Genomic DNA, 17,270 nt, shown 5'->3' with positions numbered 1-17,270 from the left:
CATCCATACATGGAAGAAGTTTGGATCCACCAGGACTCTTTCTAGAGCTGGCCGCCCATCTAAACTGAGCAATTGGCGGACAAGGGTCTTAGTCAGGGAGGTGACCAAGAACCTGACGGTCACTCTGTCCGAGCTCCAGCATTCCTCTGTAGAGAGAGGAGAACCTTCCAGAAGGACAACCATATCTGCAGCAATCCACCAATCAGGCCTGTATGGTAGAGAGGCCAGACGGCAACCCATCTGGAGTTTGCCAAATGGCAAACTTATGGTCTGAAGGACTCTCAGACCATAAGAAACAAAATCCGCTGGTATGATGAGCTAAAGATTGAACTCTTTGGTGTCAGTGCCAGGCATCATGTTTGGAGGAAACCAGGCACCATTCCTACAGTGAAGCGTGGTGGGAGCATTATGGAGTGTTGCTGGTATTATTGTTGTTTTGTCATTGCATTTTCTATTTTTTTTTATTAAGTTTAACCATTATTACAAAATTGACAATCATATACTATACTGAATATACGTCCACATACATTCAGATTCTTATTGGCATGCTGACATGTTTGTGCTGGAGATCACTTTTTAAAGGAGACAATGAAGTGGTAGTTGTCAGAGCAGTACAGGCTCCTGGTGAGACAGTATTATCTCCTTGAATCTGTGCGCTGGAGTCAGCTGAGCAGATCTTCCGTCACACTTGCTCTGATCTTGTAATTGTGATGTTATGAGAGCCCTCAGACTAAAAAGAGGCACTGTCAGATCATCTGACACAGCACAGCAACGACAAGCTGCAGTTAGACTCTCATTAGCACACACACACACACATATATGATGTGTGTGCATGTGCACAAAACATGTGCATGCAAAGCAGTTGCTCCCCTCTCACTAAGACATAAAGAGCCATTAGCGCTCAGCATGCTACTCTCATCGACTCTTTCTCTTTTTTCTGTAAGTCTTAAATGTTTGTGCATTTGTATACTGATCTCACCCTTCAAATGCACAATGACAATTTGCCACATTTCATAAATACATGTAAATGATATAAGCACTGGATTATCAGATTGAGTACACTTCAAGAAGACGTCAGCACGTGTTGATGCGTGGTGCTGAGTGTAGTCATCAAAATGCTGAATTTACTCATGCTTTAGGCTCAGTTTTAACACCTGCTGAGATCCCTCAAGACAGACTCAAGTTATTTGTCTTTTACTCTGAATGCATACTGGTGTGTGTTTGTTGACATCTGTGTCCATCACATGTGACACAAGTGCACTCTTGATCCATCTCAAAGAGATAGTCAACAAGTGAGCTAAGGTGATGACTGGATGTCTTTGGTCACACACAGTCACAAATCATTGAGAAATGGTAGATGAATGAGCTTTCACTTTTCCCATCACCGAATAGCCTGCGAATCAAGAGTGCAAAAAGAAGGAAAGAGGAAGGAAATGAAACCAAAACTAATGTTGACCTCAACGCTTTAAACGAAACGTTCACGATCACATGACCGACAGAAGCAAATTGTTCAAAATAACATCTCTGTTTTGTTTCAGCGAGTTGCTCCTGTTCCTCTTTCTTGCTGAGGAGGTGTCAGTGAGCTGTGCATTCGCGCATACGTGTGTGCGTGCGCGTATAGGCTGAAGGCACACTAGAGCTGCAGCATGCATCCCTTTGTCTGAAGCGTCTGGAAAAAAATTGAATTTGCATACTGCTGCAGGCAGCCTCTCCCTCATTTCCACAGTAGTTGCAGGTGAGTGGGGAACTGTCCATGTGACATGGACAGTTACCCATGACCAGTGCCAGACATGGACAGTTCCCCATGACCAGTGCCAGACACGGACAGTTACCCATGACCAGTGCCAGACATGGACAGTTCCCCATGACCAGTGCCAGACACGGACAGTTCCCCATGACCAGTGCCAGACACGGACAGTTCCCCATGACCAGTGCCCGACAAGGACAGTTCCCCATGACCAGTGCCAGACACTGACAGTTCCCCATGACCAGTGCCCGACAAGGACAGTTCCCCATGACCAGTGCCAGACACTGACAGTTCCCCATGACCAGTGCCCGACATGGACAGTTCCCCATGAACAGTGCCAGACACTGACAGTTCCCCATGACCAGTGCCTGACATGGACAGTTCCCCATGACCAGTGTCAGACACGGACAGTTCCCCATGAACAGTGTCAGACACGGACAGTTCCCCATGACCAGTGCCAGACATGGACAGTTCCCCATGACCAGTGCCTGACATGGACAGTTCCCCATGAACAGTGCCAGACACTGACAGTTCCCCATGAACAGTGCCAGACACTGACAGTTCCCCATGACCAGTGCCTGACATGGACAGTTCCCCATGAACAGTGCCAGACACTGACAGTTCCCCATGACCAGTGCCTGACACGGACAGTTCCCCATGAACAGTGTCAGACACGGACAGTTCCCCATGACCAGTGCCTGACATGGACAGTTCCCCATGACCAGTGCCAGACACGGACAGTTCCCCATGAACAGTGCCTGACATGGACAGTTCCCCATGACCAGTGCCAGACACGGACAGTTCCCCATGACCAGTGCCAGACACGGACAGTTCCCCATGAACAGTGTCAGACACGGACAGTTCCGCCTGACCAGTGCCTGACATGGACAGTTCCCCATGACCAGTGCCTGACATGGACAGTTCCCCACTCATCTGCAACTACTGTGGAAATGAGGGAGAGGCTGCCTGCAGCAGTATGCAAACAAATTCAATTTTTTTCCAGACGTTTCAGACAAAGGGATGCATGCTGCAGCTCTAGTGTGCCTTCAGCCTATACGCGCACGCACCCACGTATGCGCGAATGCACAGCTCACTGAAATAAAAATATCAAATTAATATAAAATAAGACTAAAATAACAAAAAATGTAATGGAAAAGCAATAATACATCAAATAAGCTCACCAATATTAGTCACAAAATGTAGTAAAAACTTGAAAAAATATTTAAAGGCCTGGTCACACAACACAGACGAAGGACAACAAAGCCCAAATGAAACAAGAAATCTGGACTTTTGTTGATTTTCGTTGGCATTGTTTAACCTTCGCTCAGCTTCGGTCCTGCAGTTGGCGCTTTGTCGGGATTTTTAAACTGTCGAAAAATTTGAACAAACGTCGCCAATAACCTCAATTCGTCCATATTTCCTTTTGGGTTGTTCTTCATGGTTTCTTATCGTTTGCTTAGTTTTTGTAATGTTAGCCTGTCGTTCTACTTCGTTTACACTTCATTCAACCTCACAAGTCTGACGTATTAAATGAACGCAACAACATCTGAACGACTCAATAACTAAAGCCTCAACCAGCTGAATGTTTTCATACAGTAACAGTAGCGTTAAGAACATTTTATCAACTATGTACGGACGTTTCAGATGTTTGTGGCTCACATGCGTGTGGGTGTGGCTTTCATCTGACACAGACAGTTCCCCATGACCAGTGCCAGACACAGACAGTTCCCCATGAACAGTGCCTGACACAGACAGTTCCCCATGACCAGTGCCTGACATGGAGCATGCGCATATAGGCTGAAGGCACACTAGAGCTGCAGCATGCATCCCTTTGTCTGAAACGTCTGGAAAAAAAATTGAATTTGCATACTGTTGCAGGCAGCCTCTCCCTCATTTCCACAGTAGTTGCAGGTGAGTGGGGAACTGTCCATGTCACATGGACAGTTCCCCATGACCAGTGCCAGACACGGACAGTTCCCCATGACCAGTGCCAGACACGGACAGTTCCCCATGACCAGTGCCAGACACGGACAGTTCCCCATGACCAGTGCCAGACACGGACAGATCCCCATGAACAGTGCCAGACATGGACAGTTCCCCGTGAAGAACAACCCAAAACGAAATATGGACGAATGGAGGTTATTGGCGACATTTGTTCAAATTTTTCCACAGTTTAAAAATCCAGACAAAGTGCCAACTGCAGGATCGAAGCTGAGCAAAGGTTAAACAATGCCAATGAAAATCAACAAAAGTCCAGATTTCTTGTTTCATTTGGGCTTTGTTGTCCTTCGTCCGTGTCGTGTGACCAGGCCTTTAAATATTTTTTCAAGTTTTTACTACATTTTGTGACTAATATTGGTGAGCTTATTTGATGTATTATTGCTTTTCCATTACATTTTTTGTTATTTTAGTCTTATTTTATATTAATTTGATATTTTATTTTAACTGCAAAGCACATTTTACTTATCTTTTGAAAAGTGCTATACAAATACTTTACACAGTTAGGTAAGTACCACCAACAACAAAATCATCATCATCACAAATCATTACATGTCATTCTTTCCCTCCTGCTGTATAGCTGTCCTGGAATCTGTATCATCTGAGAAAATAATCCCAGAGTCTCCTCAGAACAGTGAAGCAGGAGACATGTCCCCGTGCCGCTCCCCTTCCACACCGCGACACCTCCGCTACAGGCAGCCTGGAGGTAAGACCCTGTGTTTGAGTTTATTTACACATCAATAAATCAAAAAAAAAAAGAAAAAAAAAAGACATTCATCATGAAATGCCCCGCGTGCAGTACTATTTTCCATGTAAAGTGCAGTAATATGTACATGTGTGGGGTAGGTATTTGGTTGAACCCTCATGTGTTTGATGTAAACTGGGATACACAGTGGAAAAATTGGAGATTGACATTATATTTATTTAGAGGATGTGGCCAACAGTGACCATAAAAAGTCGGTAGCCTTCGAACAAATGGAAGTATTGGTAATTTTTTAAAAGTAGGTCAAGGTCACTGGACTTCAAACCCATGCGAAGTACTCCTCCAAGGCATGTACCCACTAAATATGAAGTTTCTGCGAGCAATAGGTGCCGAGGCACATGGTGGCAAACAAATTTCAGGCGAAGGATTTGACAGTTGTGACCACTGGGGACCATGAAAAGTGGGTCAAGGTCACCGGCCTTCAAATCCATGCAGAGTACTCCTCCAAAGCATGTACCCACCAAATATGACGTTTCTGCGAGCAATGGGTGCTGAGCAATGCTGTGGCGAAGGATTTGACAGTTGTGACCTTGAAAAGTAGGTCAAGGTCCCCGGCCTTCAAACCCATGCGAACTACTCCTCCAATGCAAATACCCACCAAATATGAAGTTTCTGTGAGCAAGAGGTGCCAAGCTACGTTGCTGCAAAGGATATGACAGTTGTGACCATTGGTGACCTTCAAAAGTAGGTCAAGGTCACTGGCTTTCGAACCCATGCGAAGTACTCCTCCAAGGCATGTACCCACCAAATATGAAGTTTCTGCGAGCAATAGGTCCCGAGCCACATGGTGGCGAACAAATTTCAGGTGAAGGATTTGACAGTTGTGACCACTGGTGACCTTGAAAAGTAGGTCAAGGTCACCAGCCTTCAAACGCATGCAGAGTACTCCTCCAAAGCATGTACCACCAAATATGAAGTTTCTGCGAGCAATGGGTGCCAAGCAATGTTTTGGCCAAGGATTTGACAGTTGTGACCTTGAAAAGTAGGTCAAGGTCCCCGGCCTTCAAACCCATGCGAACTACTCCTCCAAGGCATATACCCACCAAATATGAAGTTTCTGTGAGCAAGAGGTGCCAAGCTACGTTGCTGCAAAGGATATGACAGTTGTGACCATTGGTGACCTTCAAAAGTAGGTCAAGGTCACTGGCCTTTGAACTCATGCAAAGTACTCCTCCAAGGCATGTACCCACCAAATAGGAAGTTTTTGCAAGCAATAGGTGCCAAGCTACGTTGCGGCGAACGAATTACGGTCGGACAGACGGACGGATGGACAGACGGACAGATGGAAGGACGGATGGACAACCCAGATGACATATGTCCCGCCTCACGGTGCAAGCGCCGCATGGGGCATAAAGATTCCAACAGAACACATGTGGCCTCCGTGTTTATACATGATAAATCTCTCGTTCCCAGTTTAATGTTGGAGCCCACCTCAGGATGGCGCCAAAGATCACAAGGGGTGCCCTAACTTTTGTCTTTTCATAATCTAAATAATCAAAATCAGACATGCACATGTTAAAGCTACAATATGCAGGATTTAGGGCATTTATTAGCAGAAATGGAATATTCATAATCATCTGTTCATTAGAATTTACTGCAACAAAGAGCTGATGTGTGTCTCAAGGTTAGAATGAGCCCTGTACATGGGGTGGACCCCCTCATGGAGGCCGCCATGTTGTACCACTATGCTGCTACAGTAACCTAAAAGGAACATATTTATGGCTCCTTTTGCATTTTGCAGCATAACCAGAAGACTGAAGAAAAAAGAAGAGGATTCAGTGGTTACATTTCAATTTATTTCATTTATATATAGCACCAAATCACAACAAAGCTGCCTTAAGGCACTTGGTTGCTCAGTTATACATACACTCAACAAAAATATAAACGCAACACTTTTGGTTTTGCTCCCATTTTGTATGAGATGAACTCAAAGATCTAAAACTTTTTCCACATACACAATATCACCATTTCCCTCAAATATTGTTCACAAACCAGTCTAAATCTGTGATAGTGAGCACTTCTCCTTTGCTGAGATAATCCATCCCACCTCACAGGTGTGCCATATCAAGATGCTGATTAGACACCATGATTAGTGCACAGGTGTGCCTTAGACTGCCCACAATAAAAGGCCACTCTGAAAGGTGCAGTTTTATCACACAGCACAATGCCACAGATGTCGCAAGATTTGAGGGAGCGTGCAATTGGCATGCTGACAGCAGGAATGTCAACCAGAGCTGTTGCTCATGTATTGAATGTTCATTTCTCTACCGTAAGCCGTCTCCAAAGTCGTTTCAGAGAATTTGGCAGTACATCCAAGCAGCCTCACTACCGCAGACCACGTGTAACCACACCAGCCCAGGACCTCCACATCCAGCATGTTCACCTCCAAGATCGTCTGAGACCAGCCACTCGGACAGCTGCTGAAACAATCGGTTTGCATAACCAAAGAATTTCTGCACAAACTGTCAGAAACCGTCTCAGGGAAGCTCATCTGCATGCTCGTCGTCCTCATCGGGGTCTTGACCTGACTCCAGTTCGTCGTCATAACCGACTTGAGTGGGCAAATGCTCACATTCGCTGGCGTTTGGCACGTTGGAGAGGTGTTCTCTTCACGGATGATGCGAAGGAGATGTGTTGCACTGCATGAGGCAAATGGTGGTCACACCAGATACTGACTGGTATCCCCCCCCAATAAAACAAAACTGCACCTTTCAGAGTGGCCTTTTATTGTGGCAGTCTAAGGCACACCTGTGCACTAATCATGGTGTCTAATCAGCATCTTGGTATGGCACACCTGTGAGGTGGGATGGATTATCTCAGCAAAGGAGAAGTGCTCACTATCACAGATTTCGACTGGTTTGTGAACAATATTTGAGGGAAATGGTGATATTGTGTATGTGGAAAAAGTTTTAGATCTTTGAGTTCATCTCATACAAAATGGGAGCAAAACCAAAAGTGTTGCGTTTATATTTTTGTTGAGTATATTTACTGGTTGGTAGTTCAGCCTAACAAGTTTGAGATCCTTCATTTTTGTGAAATGGAGGGATCATATATATGGCTTACACAAGCGAAGAGAAGGGAGCATGAGTCCCTGTCACCAAAGAAGCGAAAACATGAAGGGAAACAAAATTGTTACTGGCGGCTACATAATGCAGACTGCAACCTCACTGGTAGATCACACTGAATCATACACAATGTAGCTTAAAAAAAAAATCATAATAACACACTTACTGCTCAATCACAGCTAATTAAAAATATCACTCTTTTTGATGAAATAACGTGAAGGGGGGGGGGGTCTGTGTGTGATGTGTTCAGCCTTTTTACGTACAGATATGGGGTCTCCAAGAAAAAATGGTTGGGAACAACTGTTACAAACTAAATGACAAAATATATTTTCATACATTTACTGACTACTTGACTATGTCTCAGCTATCAGAAGTGTATGTGTATGTGATGAAAGTTTGTTTTAACTTGTAGAGACATTCATTTATCTCAGCAGTGGCATACATGTCTCTGGGTCCTCAGTTTTTGTGATCGAGAGGCGACTGGGAAGCGCTTATTGAGTCATGAAGTTGCTGAACATTAGCTATGCTAATTTCACCATGCTAACATCTTTGCAGGAGAGCACATGTCCAAGTCTTTAAGGTCCTGGTACTAGCTGTCTTGCTGTATGGCTGTGAGACTTGGATGCTAACCAGTGACCTAAGGTGATGACTTGTCTTTGGTACCAGTTCTCTTTGGAGGATCCTTGGGTACTGCTGTAATTACTCTGTATCAAACAAGTTGTTACTAAGAGAGGCTAAGATGAGGAGTATTGTTTCCGTTGTGAGGGAGCATCATCTTTGAGATTTTGGCCATGTCACGCATTTGTCTGTGCATAATCTAGCACACAGGTGCCTGAGTGTTGAGGAGTAGCTGGAGAACACCCAGGGAACGCCCATGTTTTATCCAAGGTGGATTTGTTTTTTGATTTTGGCAAAGGTTTTACAATGTATGCCTTTCCTAATGCAACTCCACATTACATGGAGAAATGTGGCAGAGGTGGGATTTGAACCCGGAACTTTCCGCGCTGAACCCAAGTCCACTACCACTTGGCCACCACCCTTGCTAAGAGTGTGAATAGTTATGTATGTGTGTATTGTACTTGTACAATAAATTTTTAATAAACTTTTGTTCATGTTGTCATTATGGGGTGTTGTGTGTAGAATTTTGAGGTAAAAAAAATTAATTTACTCCATTTTGGAAGAAAGCTGTAACATAGCAAAATGTGGAAAAAGTGAATCTTGTGAATCTTTTTACCATGCACTATATATCATATAATTTATATAATACTAAATCTGACATAAAGAGGTTATGGTAACATCATCAGACTACTCAATTTAGAGTAGTGTTGTGACGTTCGCGAACGAGCTGGTTCTTTTGAACGGCTCTTTAATATGAACGAAGGGAGCCGAGTCGCGGCTGCGCGGGAGCCGTTCTTTTTTTTCATGCGTGTTTGTTTCACACGCTCCCAGGAACATAATCCAGTTGCGGTTGCGGCTGTGGCTCCCCCCGCATAGAAAGAGAGCAGCTACGGGGGGAGACGCACAGGCAGCAGCAGCATGTGCCTTCTCCTGCAGGGGGGAGGGGGGTCCTTGTGGCACGAATAAGCGGCGCCATGCCGACACGCGCACACGGTGAGGGGAAAAAAAGTCACCCAGAGTCAGGCCAGGCCAGTCTTGTGCCACCCACATACGGACGGAGGTGCTGAGGTAAATTTCTGAATTAATCGAGAACAGCATACATTTAGCCTTCAGTGTATTTTCACCATGGTATACAACAAGTTGTCTTATGCCGCGTTCACACCGGGCGCGATCAGACGCTACAAATTTGCGTGGGTCGTGTGGCGACGGACGCGTCTCCTTCGCCCGGTGTGTCCCTCTGCTTTTGCTGCGAAAATTCGCCCCAGTGCGTCATCAAATAGGAGGAGCTTCCATTCCGCTCGCCGGCTCCAGTTGTCAGAGTCAAGTTAACATGATGGACCTTGATCACACGGAGCGAGTTGCTGTGGAAAGCTCCCAATACAGAGAGTATTTTTCCTGCAGTATATTTGCTGCAGAAGCTGCGTCTGGATGACGGCTGCTTTCAGCGGTCTTTCCTCCTCTGTGGGACCCAGTTTGAGGACCTCCTGTCCCGTTCACGCGCGCACATGTAAACAACAAAAAAAAAAAAAAAAAGAAAGAAACTGCTGCCTGCTGTGGACTGAAGCTTGCTCTTCCCCCAAAAACTCTGTCATAATTATGTTTAGAAACCAGTCACCATTTGTTTTATTATACATCTGTGAAGTTAATTAATAAAATATTCTGGACAGACAATTCGCTCGCGCGTGCACATAAAATAAAAAAAAAGAATGAAAGAAACTCCGCTGCTTGCTGCTGAGGCTGCAGCTCGCTCTTTCCCCCCAAAAAAACCTCTGTCATAATTGTGTTTAGAAAACCAGTCACCATTTGCTTTATACATCTGTGTAGTTAATTAATAAAATATCCTCAACAGACGATTCGCTCGCGCGCGCACGTAAAATAAAAAGAGAAAAAAAACTCAGCTGCTGTGGTGCTGCTGTTCGCTCCAAAAACTCTGTCATAATTGTGAAATAAAGGACAAAAGAGACATAATTTCTGCTCACAGGCTGCTCTATATACGGTATATATGTCCACTGCTGGCAGAAAAGGTAGGGAGACACAGAATGGGGAGCAAATTTGAAAAGTGACATTGAGATGGCTCATTTCTCTCTCTCTCTCTCTCTCTCTCTCTCTCTCTCTCTCTCTCTCTCTCTCTCTCTCTCTCTCTCAATATTTTTAGGCTTAATTATCAATTTATGTCACAAATGGCACTAGGAATTTCTAACCAGAATGGATTGTAATGGCAAAGTGCGCATGCACGCTGCAGCATGCACCACCACGAATGTGCACATGGCAGAAATTGATAATTAAGCCTAAAATACTTAAAAAAAAAAAAAAAAAAAGAGCCATATGAGCCACTTTTTTGAACGGCTCTTTGAAAGGAACGAGCCATAAAGATCCGGATCCCCCCAAAGAGCCATAAATCCCATCTCTAATTTGGAGCCAGTGACTGCCAATAATTGTTTTTATGTTGTTTTAGAATGAGAAAAAAACAAAACAAAACAAGGTGTAATGGGATTAACTCCACTTAATGATGCTAAATATTCTGACAGTGTTGTTGATGATCATTTATGTGTGTGTAGTCCAGTTAGGGGAGAACTCATGGTGCTCAGTTTCTCCAGCATCAGCCTTCGCTATTGCCACTGCAGCAGCAGGACATGGTACAACACCAGGTATGTACATGCAAAAAGACTCAAATATCAAAAACTTTGTCTCTGGTAGGCAGGACTCGTACCTCTGACAATGAAATAGAAAGGCACCACCCCCTCCAAATCTGAGAGGTTTTGCTCTTCTAATGTTGAAAAGTTCTTCTGAAGTTACTCTGAAACTGAACGGTTTTCATATGATTATCATGTGTTTATGCATTAACTGTACTGCAATGTGCTGCTACATGCTATATGTTTGAAAACTACTCTTAAAATTTGTAGTACAAAATATTTCTCATTTCTCACCCTGAAAATATCAGAATATTTTTGATGATGCTCTTTATTTAATGTTATCAAATGTGCTTTAAGTCATCTTTTTATCCATTATCTTTTCATCATAGTAGCAAATGGAGCATTTGGATTAGATTAGAAAGAACTTTATTAACCCTTGGGAAGACTCCCTCAGGGTAATTGAGGTGGGAATTATGTTGGAATTGTGTTTTATTTCCATTTCTCAAAGTGATGTAGTTATTTTTGCACCACCACGTTTCATAAATTATGCTCTTCTGTATTTATATGGTGACTTTAGTTTGTAGAATGCAGAAAATGACTTGTTAGGCAACATGTGATCAGCTCATAAATCACAATATTCCACCCTATTGTGTGCTTATGTGAAAGCTGTTACGTGCACTGGGCACATAATGGAGGAGGTAGTGACCTGCAGGTTTGAGAGGTGGTCTTCTGACAGGAAATGTACTAAGGCGCCTTTGATTAAACTCCGTAATCATCAAGATTAAGGAGTACATCAAGAGTAAAGTTACTCTTAATGTACAGTTGGGCACTTTGGATGGAGCATGATGGTATCTGTGTGTGTGTGTCCTTCCCACTGTCGCCAAGTGCTTGCTCACAGGGGGTCGTTTTGACCATTGGGGTTTTTACGTAATTATTGTATGGCCTTGCCTTACAATATAAAGCACCTTGGGGCAACTGTTTGTTGTGATTTGGCGCTATATAAATAAAATTGATTGATTGATTGATTGATTGATTGATTGATTGTGTGTATGTGTGTGTGTGCATGCATGTGTGAATGTGAAGCATTACGTAAAGCGCTCTGTCACTATTAACGATGTGAACAAAAAATACCCAGGAAAACAGAGAAGGAACATCCTAAAGTGGAAAATCTGCATGATGGCATAGCAGCATTGTTCCATTGCTTAAGGAGAGCCCTGGCACTATTAACATTGTTGTTACCTCCGCCAAGGAGGTTATGTTTTCGGTCACGTTTGTTTGTTTGTCTGTCTGTCTGTTTGTCAGCAGGATAACTCAAAAAGTTTTGAACGGATTTTGATGAGATTTTGTGGAGTGGTTGGAAATGACACTACCTAAACTCTGTAAGTGAGATAGAGTATCTCGTCAATAGTTTTACATCCTCATTGTAGACAACTTTGGATGCTGTAGCTCCTCTAAAAAAGAGAGCTTTAAATCAGAAGTGACTGACTCTGTAGTATAACTCACAAACCCGCAGCTTAAAGCAGATAACCCGTAAGTTGGAGAGGAAATGGCGTCTCACTAATTTAGAAGATGTTCACTTAGCCTGGAAAAAGAGTCTGTTGCTCTATAAAAAAGCCCTCCGTAAAGCTAGGACATCTTACTACTCATCACTAATTGAAGAAAATAAGAACAACCCCAGGTTTCTTTTCAATCAATCAATCAATCAATTTTTTTTTTATATAGCGCCAAATCACAACAAACAGTTGCCCCAAGGCGCTTTATATTGTAAGGCAAGGCCATACAATAATGATGTAAAACCCCAACGGTCAAAACGACCCCCTGTGAGCAAGCACTTGGCTACAGTGGGAAGGAAAAACTCCCTTTTAACAGGAAGAAACCTCCAGCAGAACCAGGCTCAGGGAGGGGCAGTCTTCTGCTGGGACTGGTTGGGGCTGAGGGAGAGAACCAGGAAAAAGACATGCTGTGGAGGGGAGCAGAGATCGATCACTAATGATTAAATGCAGAGTGGTGCATACAGAGCAAAAAGAGAAAGAAACAGTGCATCATGGGAACCCCCCAGCAGTCTACGTCTATAGCAGCATAACTAAGGGATGGTTCAGGGTCACCTGATCCAGCCCTAACTATAAGCTTTAGCAAAAAGGAAAGTTTTAAGCCTAATCTTAAAAGTAGAGAGGGTGTCTGTCTCCCTGAACTGAATTGGGAGCTGGTTCCACAGGACAGGAGCCTGAAAGCTGAAGGCTCTGCCTCCCATTCTACTCTTACAAACCCTAGGAACTACAAGTAAGCCTGCAGTCTGAGAGCGAAGCGCTCTATTGGGGTGATATGGTACTACAAGGATCCCTAAGATAAGATGGGACCTGATTATTCAAAACCTTATAAGTAAGAAGAAGAATTTTAAATTCTATTCTAGAATTAACAGGAAGCCAATGAAGAGAGGCCAATATGGGTGAGATATGCTCTCTCCTTCTAGTCCCCGTCAGCACTCTAGCTGCAGCATTTTGAATTAACTGAAGGCTTTTTAGGGAACTTTTAGGACAACCTGATAATAATGAATTACAATAGTCCAGCCTAGAGGAAATAAATGCATGAATTAGTTTTTCAGCATCACTCTGAGACAAGACCTTTCTGATTTTAGAGATATTGCGTAAATGCAAAAAAGCAGTCCTACATATTTGTTTAATATGCGCTTTGAATGACATATCCTGATCAAAAATGACTCCAAGATTTCTCACAGTATTACTAGAGGTCAGGGTAATGCCATCCAGAGTAAGGATCTGGTTAGACACCATGTTTCTAAGATTTGTGGGGCCAAGTACAATAACTTCAGTTTTATCTGAGTTTAAAAGCAGGAAATTAGAGGTCATCCATGTCTTTATGTCTGTAAGACAATCCTGCAGTTTAGCTAATTGGTGTGTGTCGTCTGGCTTCATGGATAGATAAAGCTGGGTATCATCTGCGTAACAATGAAAATTTAAGCAATACCGTCTAATAATACTGCCTAAGGGAAGCATATATAAAGTGAATAAAATTGGTCCTAGCACAGAACCTTGTGGAACTCCATAATTAACTTTAGTCTGTGAAGAAGATTCCCCATTTACATGAACAAATTGTAATCTATTAGACAAATATGATTCAAACCACCGCAGCGCAGTGCCTTTAATACCTATGGCATGCTCTAATCTCTGTAATAAAATTTTATGGTCAACAGTATCAAAAGCAGCACTGAGGTCTAACAGAACAAGCACAGAGATGAGTCCACTGTCCGAGGCCATAAGAAGATCATTTGTAACCTTCACTAATGCTGTTTCTGTACTATGATGAATTCTAAAACCTGACTGAAACTCTTCAAATAGACCATTCCTCTGCAGATGATCAGTTAGCTGTTTTACAACTACCCTTTCAAGAATTTTTGAGAGAAAAGGAAGGTTGGAGATTGGCCTATAATTAGCTAAGATAGCTGGGTCAAGTGATGGCTTTTTAAGTAATGGTTTAATTACTGCCACCTTAAAAGCCTGTGGTACATAGCCAACTAACAAAGATAGATTGATCATATTTAAGATCGAAGCATTAAATAATGGTAGGGCTTCCTTGAGCAGCCTGGTAGGAATGGGGTCTAATAAACATGTTGATGGTTTGGATGAAGTAACTAATGAAAATAACTCAGACAGAACAATCGGAGAGAAAGAGTCTAACCAAATACCGGCATCACTGAAAGCAGCCAAAGATAACGATACGTCTTTGGGATGGTTATGAGTAATTTTTTCTCTAATAGTTAAAATTTTGTTAGCAAAGGAAGTCATGAACTCATTACTAGTTAAAGTTAATGGAATACTCAGCTCAATAGAGCTCTGACTCTTTGTCAGCCTGGCTACAGTGCTGAAAAGAAACCTGGGGTTGTTCTTATTTTCTTCAATTAGTGATGAGTAGAAAGATGTCCTAGCTTTACGGAGGGCTTTTTTATAGAGCAACAGACTCTTTTTCCAGGCTAAGTGAAGATCTTCTAAATTAGTGAGACGCCATTTCCTCTCCAACTTACGGGTTATCTGCTTTAAGCTACGAGTTTGAGAGTTATACCATGGAGTCAGACACTTCTGATTTAAAGCTCTCTTTTTCAGAGGAGCTACAGCAACAGCGCTTTCTGAAAGACTTCTAGTGTAATGAAACTTATTCCCTACTGCTGGGTAGTCCATCAGAGTAAATGTAAATGTTATTAAAAAATGATCAGACAGAAGGGAGTTTTCAGGGAATACTGTTAAGTCTTCTATTTCCATACCATAAGTCAGAACAAGATCTAAGATATGATTAAAGTGGTGGGTGGACTCATTTACTTTTTGAGCAAAGCCAGTAGAGTCTAATAATAGATTAAATGCAGTGTTGAGGCTGTCATTCTCAGCATCTGTGTGGATGTTAAAATCGCCCACTATAATTATCTTATCTGAGCTAAGCACTAAGTCAGACAAAAGGTCTGAAAATTCACAGAGAAACTCACAGTAACGACCAGGTGGACGATAGATAATAACAAATAAAACTGGTTTTTGGGACTTCCAATTTGGATGGACAAGACTAAGAGACAAGCTTTCAAATGAATTAAAGCTCTGTCTGGGTTTTTGATTAATTAATAAGCTGGAATGGAAGATTGCTGCTAATCCTCCGCCCCGGCCCGTGCTACGAGCATTCTGACAGTTAGTGTGACTCGGGGGTGTTGACTCATTTAAACTAACATATTCATCCTGCTGTAACCAGGTTTCTGTTAGGCAGAATAAATCAATATGTTGATCAATTATTATATCATTTACCAACAGGGACTTAGAAGAGAGAGACCTAATGTTTAATAGACCACATTTAACTGTTTTAGTCTGTGGTGCAGTTGAAGGTGCTATATTATTTTTTCTTTTTGAATTTTTATGCTTAAATAGATTTTTGCTGGTTATTGGTAGTCTGGGAGCAGGCACCGTCTCTACGGGGATGGGGTAATGAGGGGATGGCAGGGGGAGAGAAGCTGCAGAGAGGTGTGTAAGACTACAACTCTGCTTCCTGGTCCCAACCCTGGATAGTCACGGTTTGGAGGATTTAAGAAAATTAGCCAGATTTCTAGAAATGAGAGCTGCTCCATCCAAAGTGGGATGGATGCCGTCTCTCCTAACAAGACCAGGTTTTCCCCAGAAGCTTTGCCAATTATCTATGAAGCCCACCTCATTTTTTGGACACCACTCAGACAGCCAGCAATTCAAGGAGAACATGCGGCTAAACATGTCACTCCCGGTCTGATTGGGGAGGGGCCCAGAGAAAACTACAGAGTCCGACATTGTTTTTGCAAAGTTACACACCGATTTAATGTTAATTTTAGTGACCTCCGATTGGCGTAACCGGGTGTCATTACTGCCGACGTGAATTACAATCTTACCAAATTTACGCTTAGCCTTAACCAGCAGTTTCAAATTTCCTTCAATGTCGCCTGCTCTGGCCCCCGGAAGACAATTGACTATGGTTGCTGGTGTCGCTAACTTCACATTTCTCAAAACAGAGTCGCCAATAACCAGTTTGAGTTTGATCCTCGGCGGGTGTGTTGTCGAGTGGGGAAAAACGGTTAGAAATGTGAACGGGTTGGCGGTGTACACGGGGCTTCTGTTTAGGGCTACGCTTCCTCCTCACAGTCACCCAGTCAGCCTGCTTTCCCGGCTGCTCGGGATCTGCCAGGGGGGAACTAACGGCGGCTAAGCTACCTTGGTCCGCACCGACTACAGGGGCCTGGCTAGCTGTAGAATTTTCCACGGTGCGGAGCCGAGTCTCCAATTCGCCCAGCCTGGCCTCCAAAGCTACGAATAAGCTACACTTATTACAAGTACCATTACTGCTAAAGGAGGCCGAGGAATAACTAAACATTTCACACCCAGAGCAGAAAAGTGCGGGAGAGACAGGAGAAGCCGCCATGCTAAATCGGCTAAGAGCTAGTAGCTACGCTAAGCTAGCGGATTCCTAAAAACACGCAAAGTGAATAATGTGTAAATAATTTAGAGGTGATTCAGCAGAAGGAGTGCTTTAGTTAAGGCACGTAAAGATTACACTGGGAAACAAATCGTAATCTAGATAACTAGATCAATCTAACTGCGCAGATTAAACAGCTAACAGATACAGAAAAACACCGCTGTGCTCCGGAACAGGAAGTGATACAATACCGCAGTGAGAGCCAACCACCAGTAGAGGCAAGCAGCACTGTAGCCAGGCTGACAAAGAGTCAGAGCTCTATTGAGCCGAGTATTCCTTTAACTTTAACTAGTAATGACTTCATGACTTTCTTTGCTAATAAAATTTTAACTATTAGAGAAAAAATTACTCATAACCATCCCAAAGACGTATTGTTATCTTTGGCTGCTTTCAGTGATGCCGGTATTTGGTTAGACGCTTTCTCTCAGATTGTTCTGTCTGAGTTATTTTCATTAGTTACT

General features: G+C 43.1%; 1 protein-coding gene across 1 annotated transcript in view; it reads left to right on the top strand.

The window, feature by feature from the left end:
• Window positions 1-17,270, top strand: part of rasgrf2b (Ras protein-specific guanine nucleotide-releasing factor 2b) — a 219,835-nt gene that overhangs the window by 124,584 nt on the left and 77,981 nt on the right. The window contains exons 17-18 of the mRNA XM_034170661.1: window positions 4,326-4,451; window positions 10,750-10,839. Of these exons, the coding sequence (XP_034026552.1) occupies window positions 4,326-4,451; window positions 10,750-10,839 (216 nt within the window). The remainder of the gene's footprint in view (window positions 1-4,325; window positions 4,452-10,749; window positions 10,840-17,270) is intronic.

The sequence above is a fragment of the Thalassophryne amazonica genome, chromosome 5 (genome assembly GCF_902500255.1).
Source record: "Thalassophryne amazonica chromosome 5, fThaAma1.1, whole genome shotgun sequence".
Classification (NCBI taxonomy): domain Eukaryota; kingdom Metazoa; phylum Chordata; class Actinopteri; order Batrachoidiformes; family Batrachoididae; genus Thalassophryne; species Thalassophryne amazonica.
The sequence above is the reverse complement of the archived record's forward strand: the minus strand, read 5'-3'. Positions and strand labels throughout refer to the sequence as shown.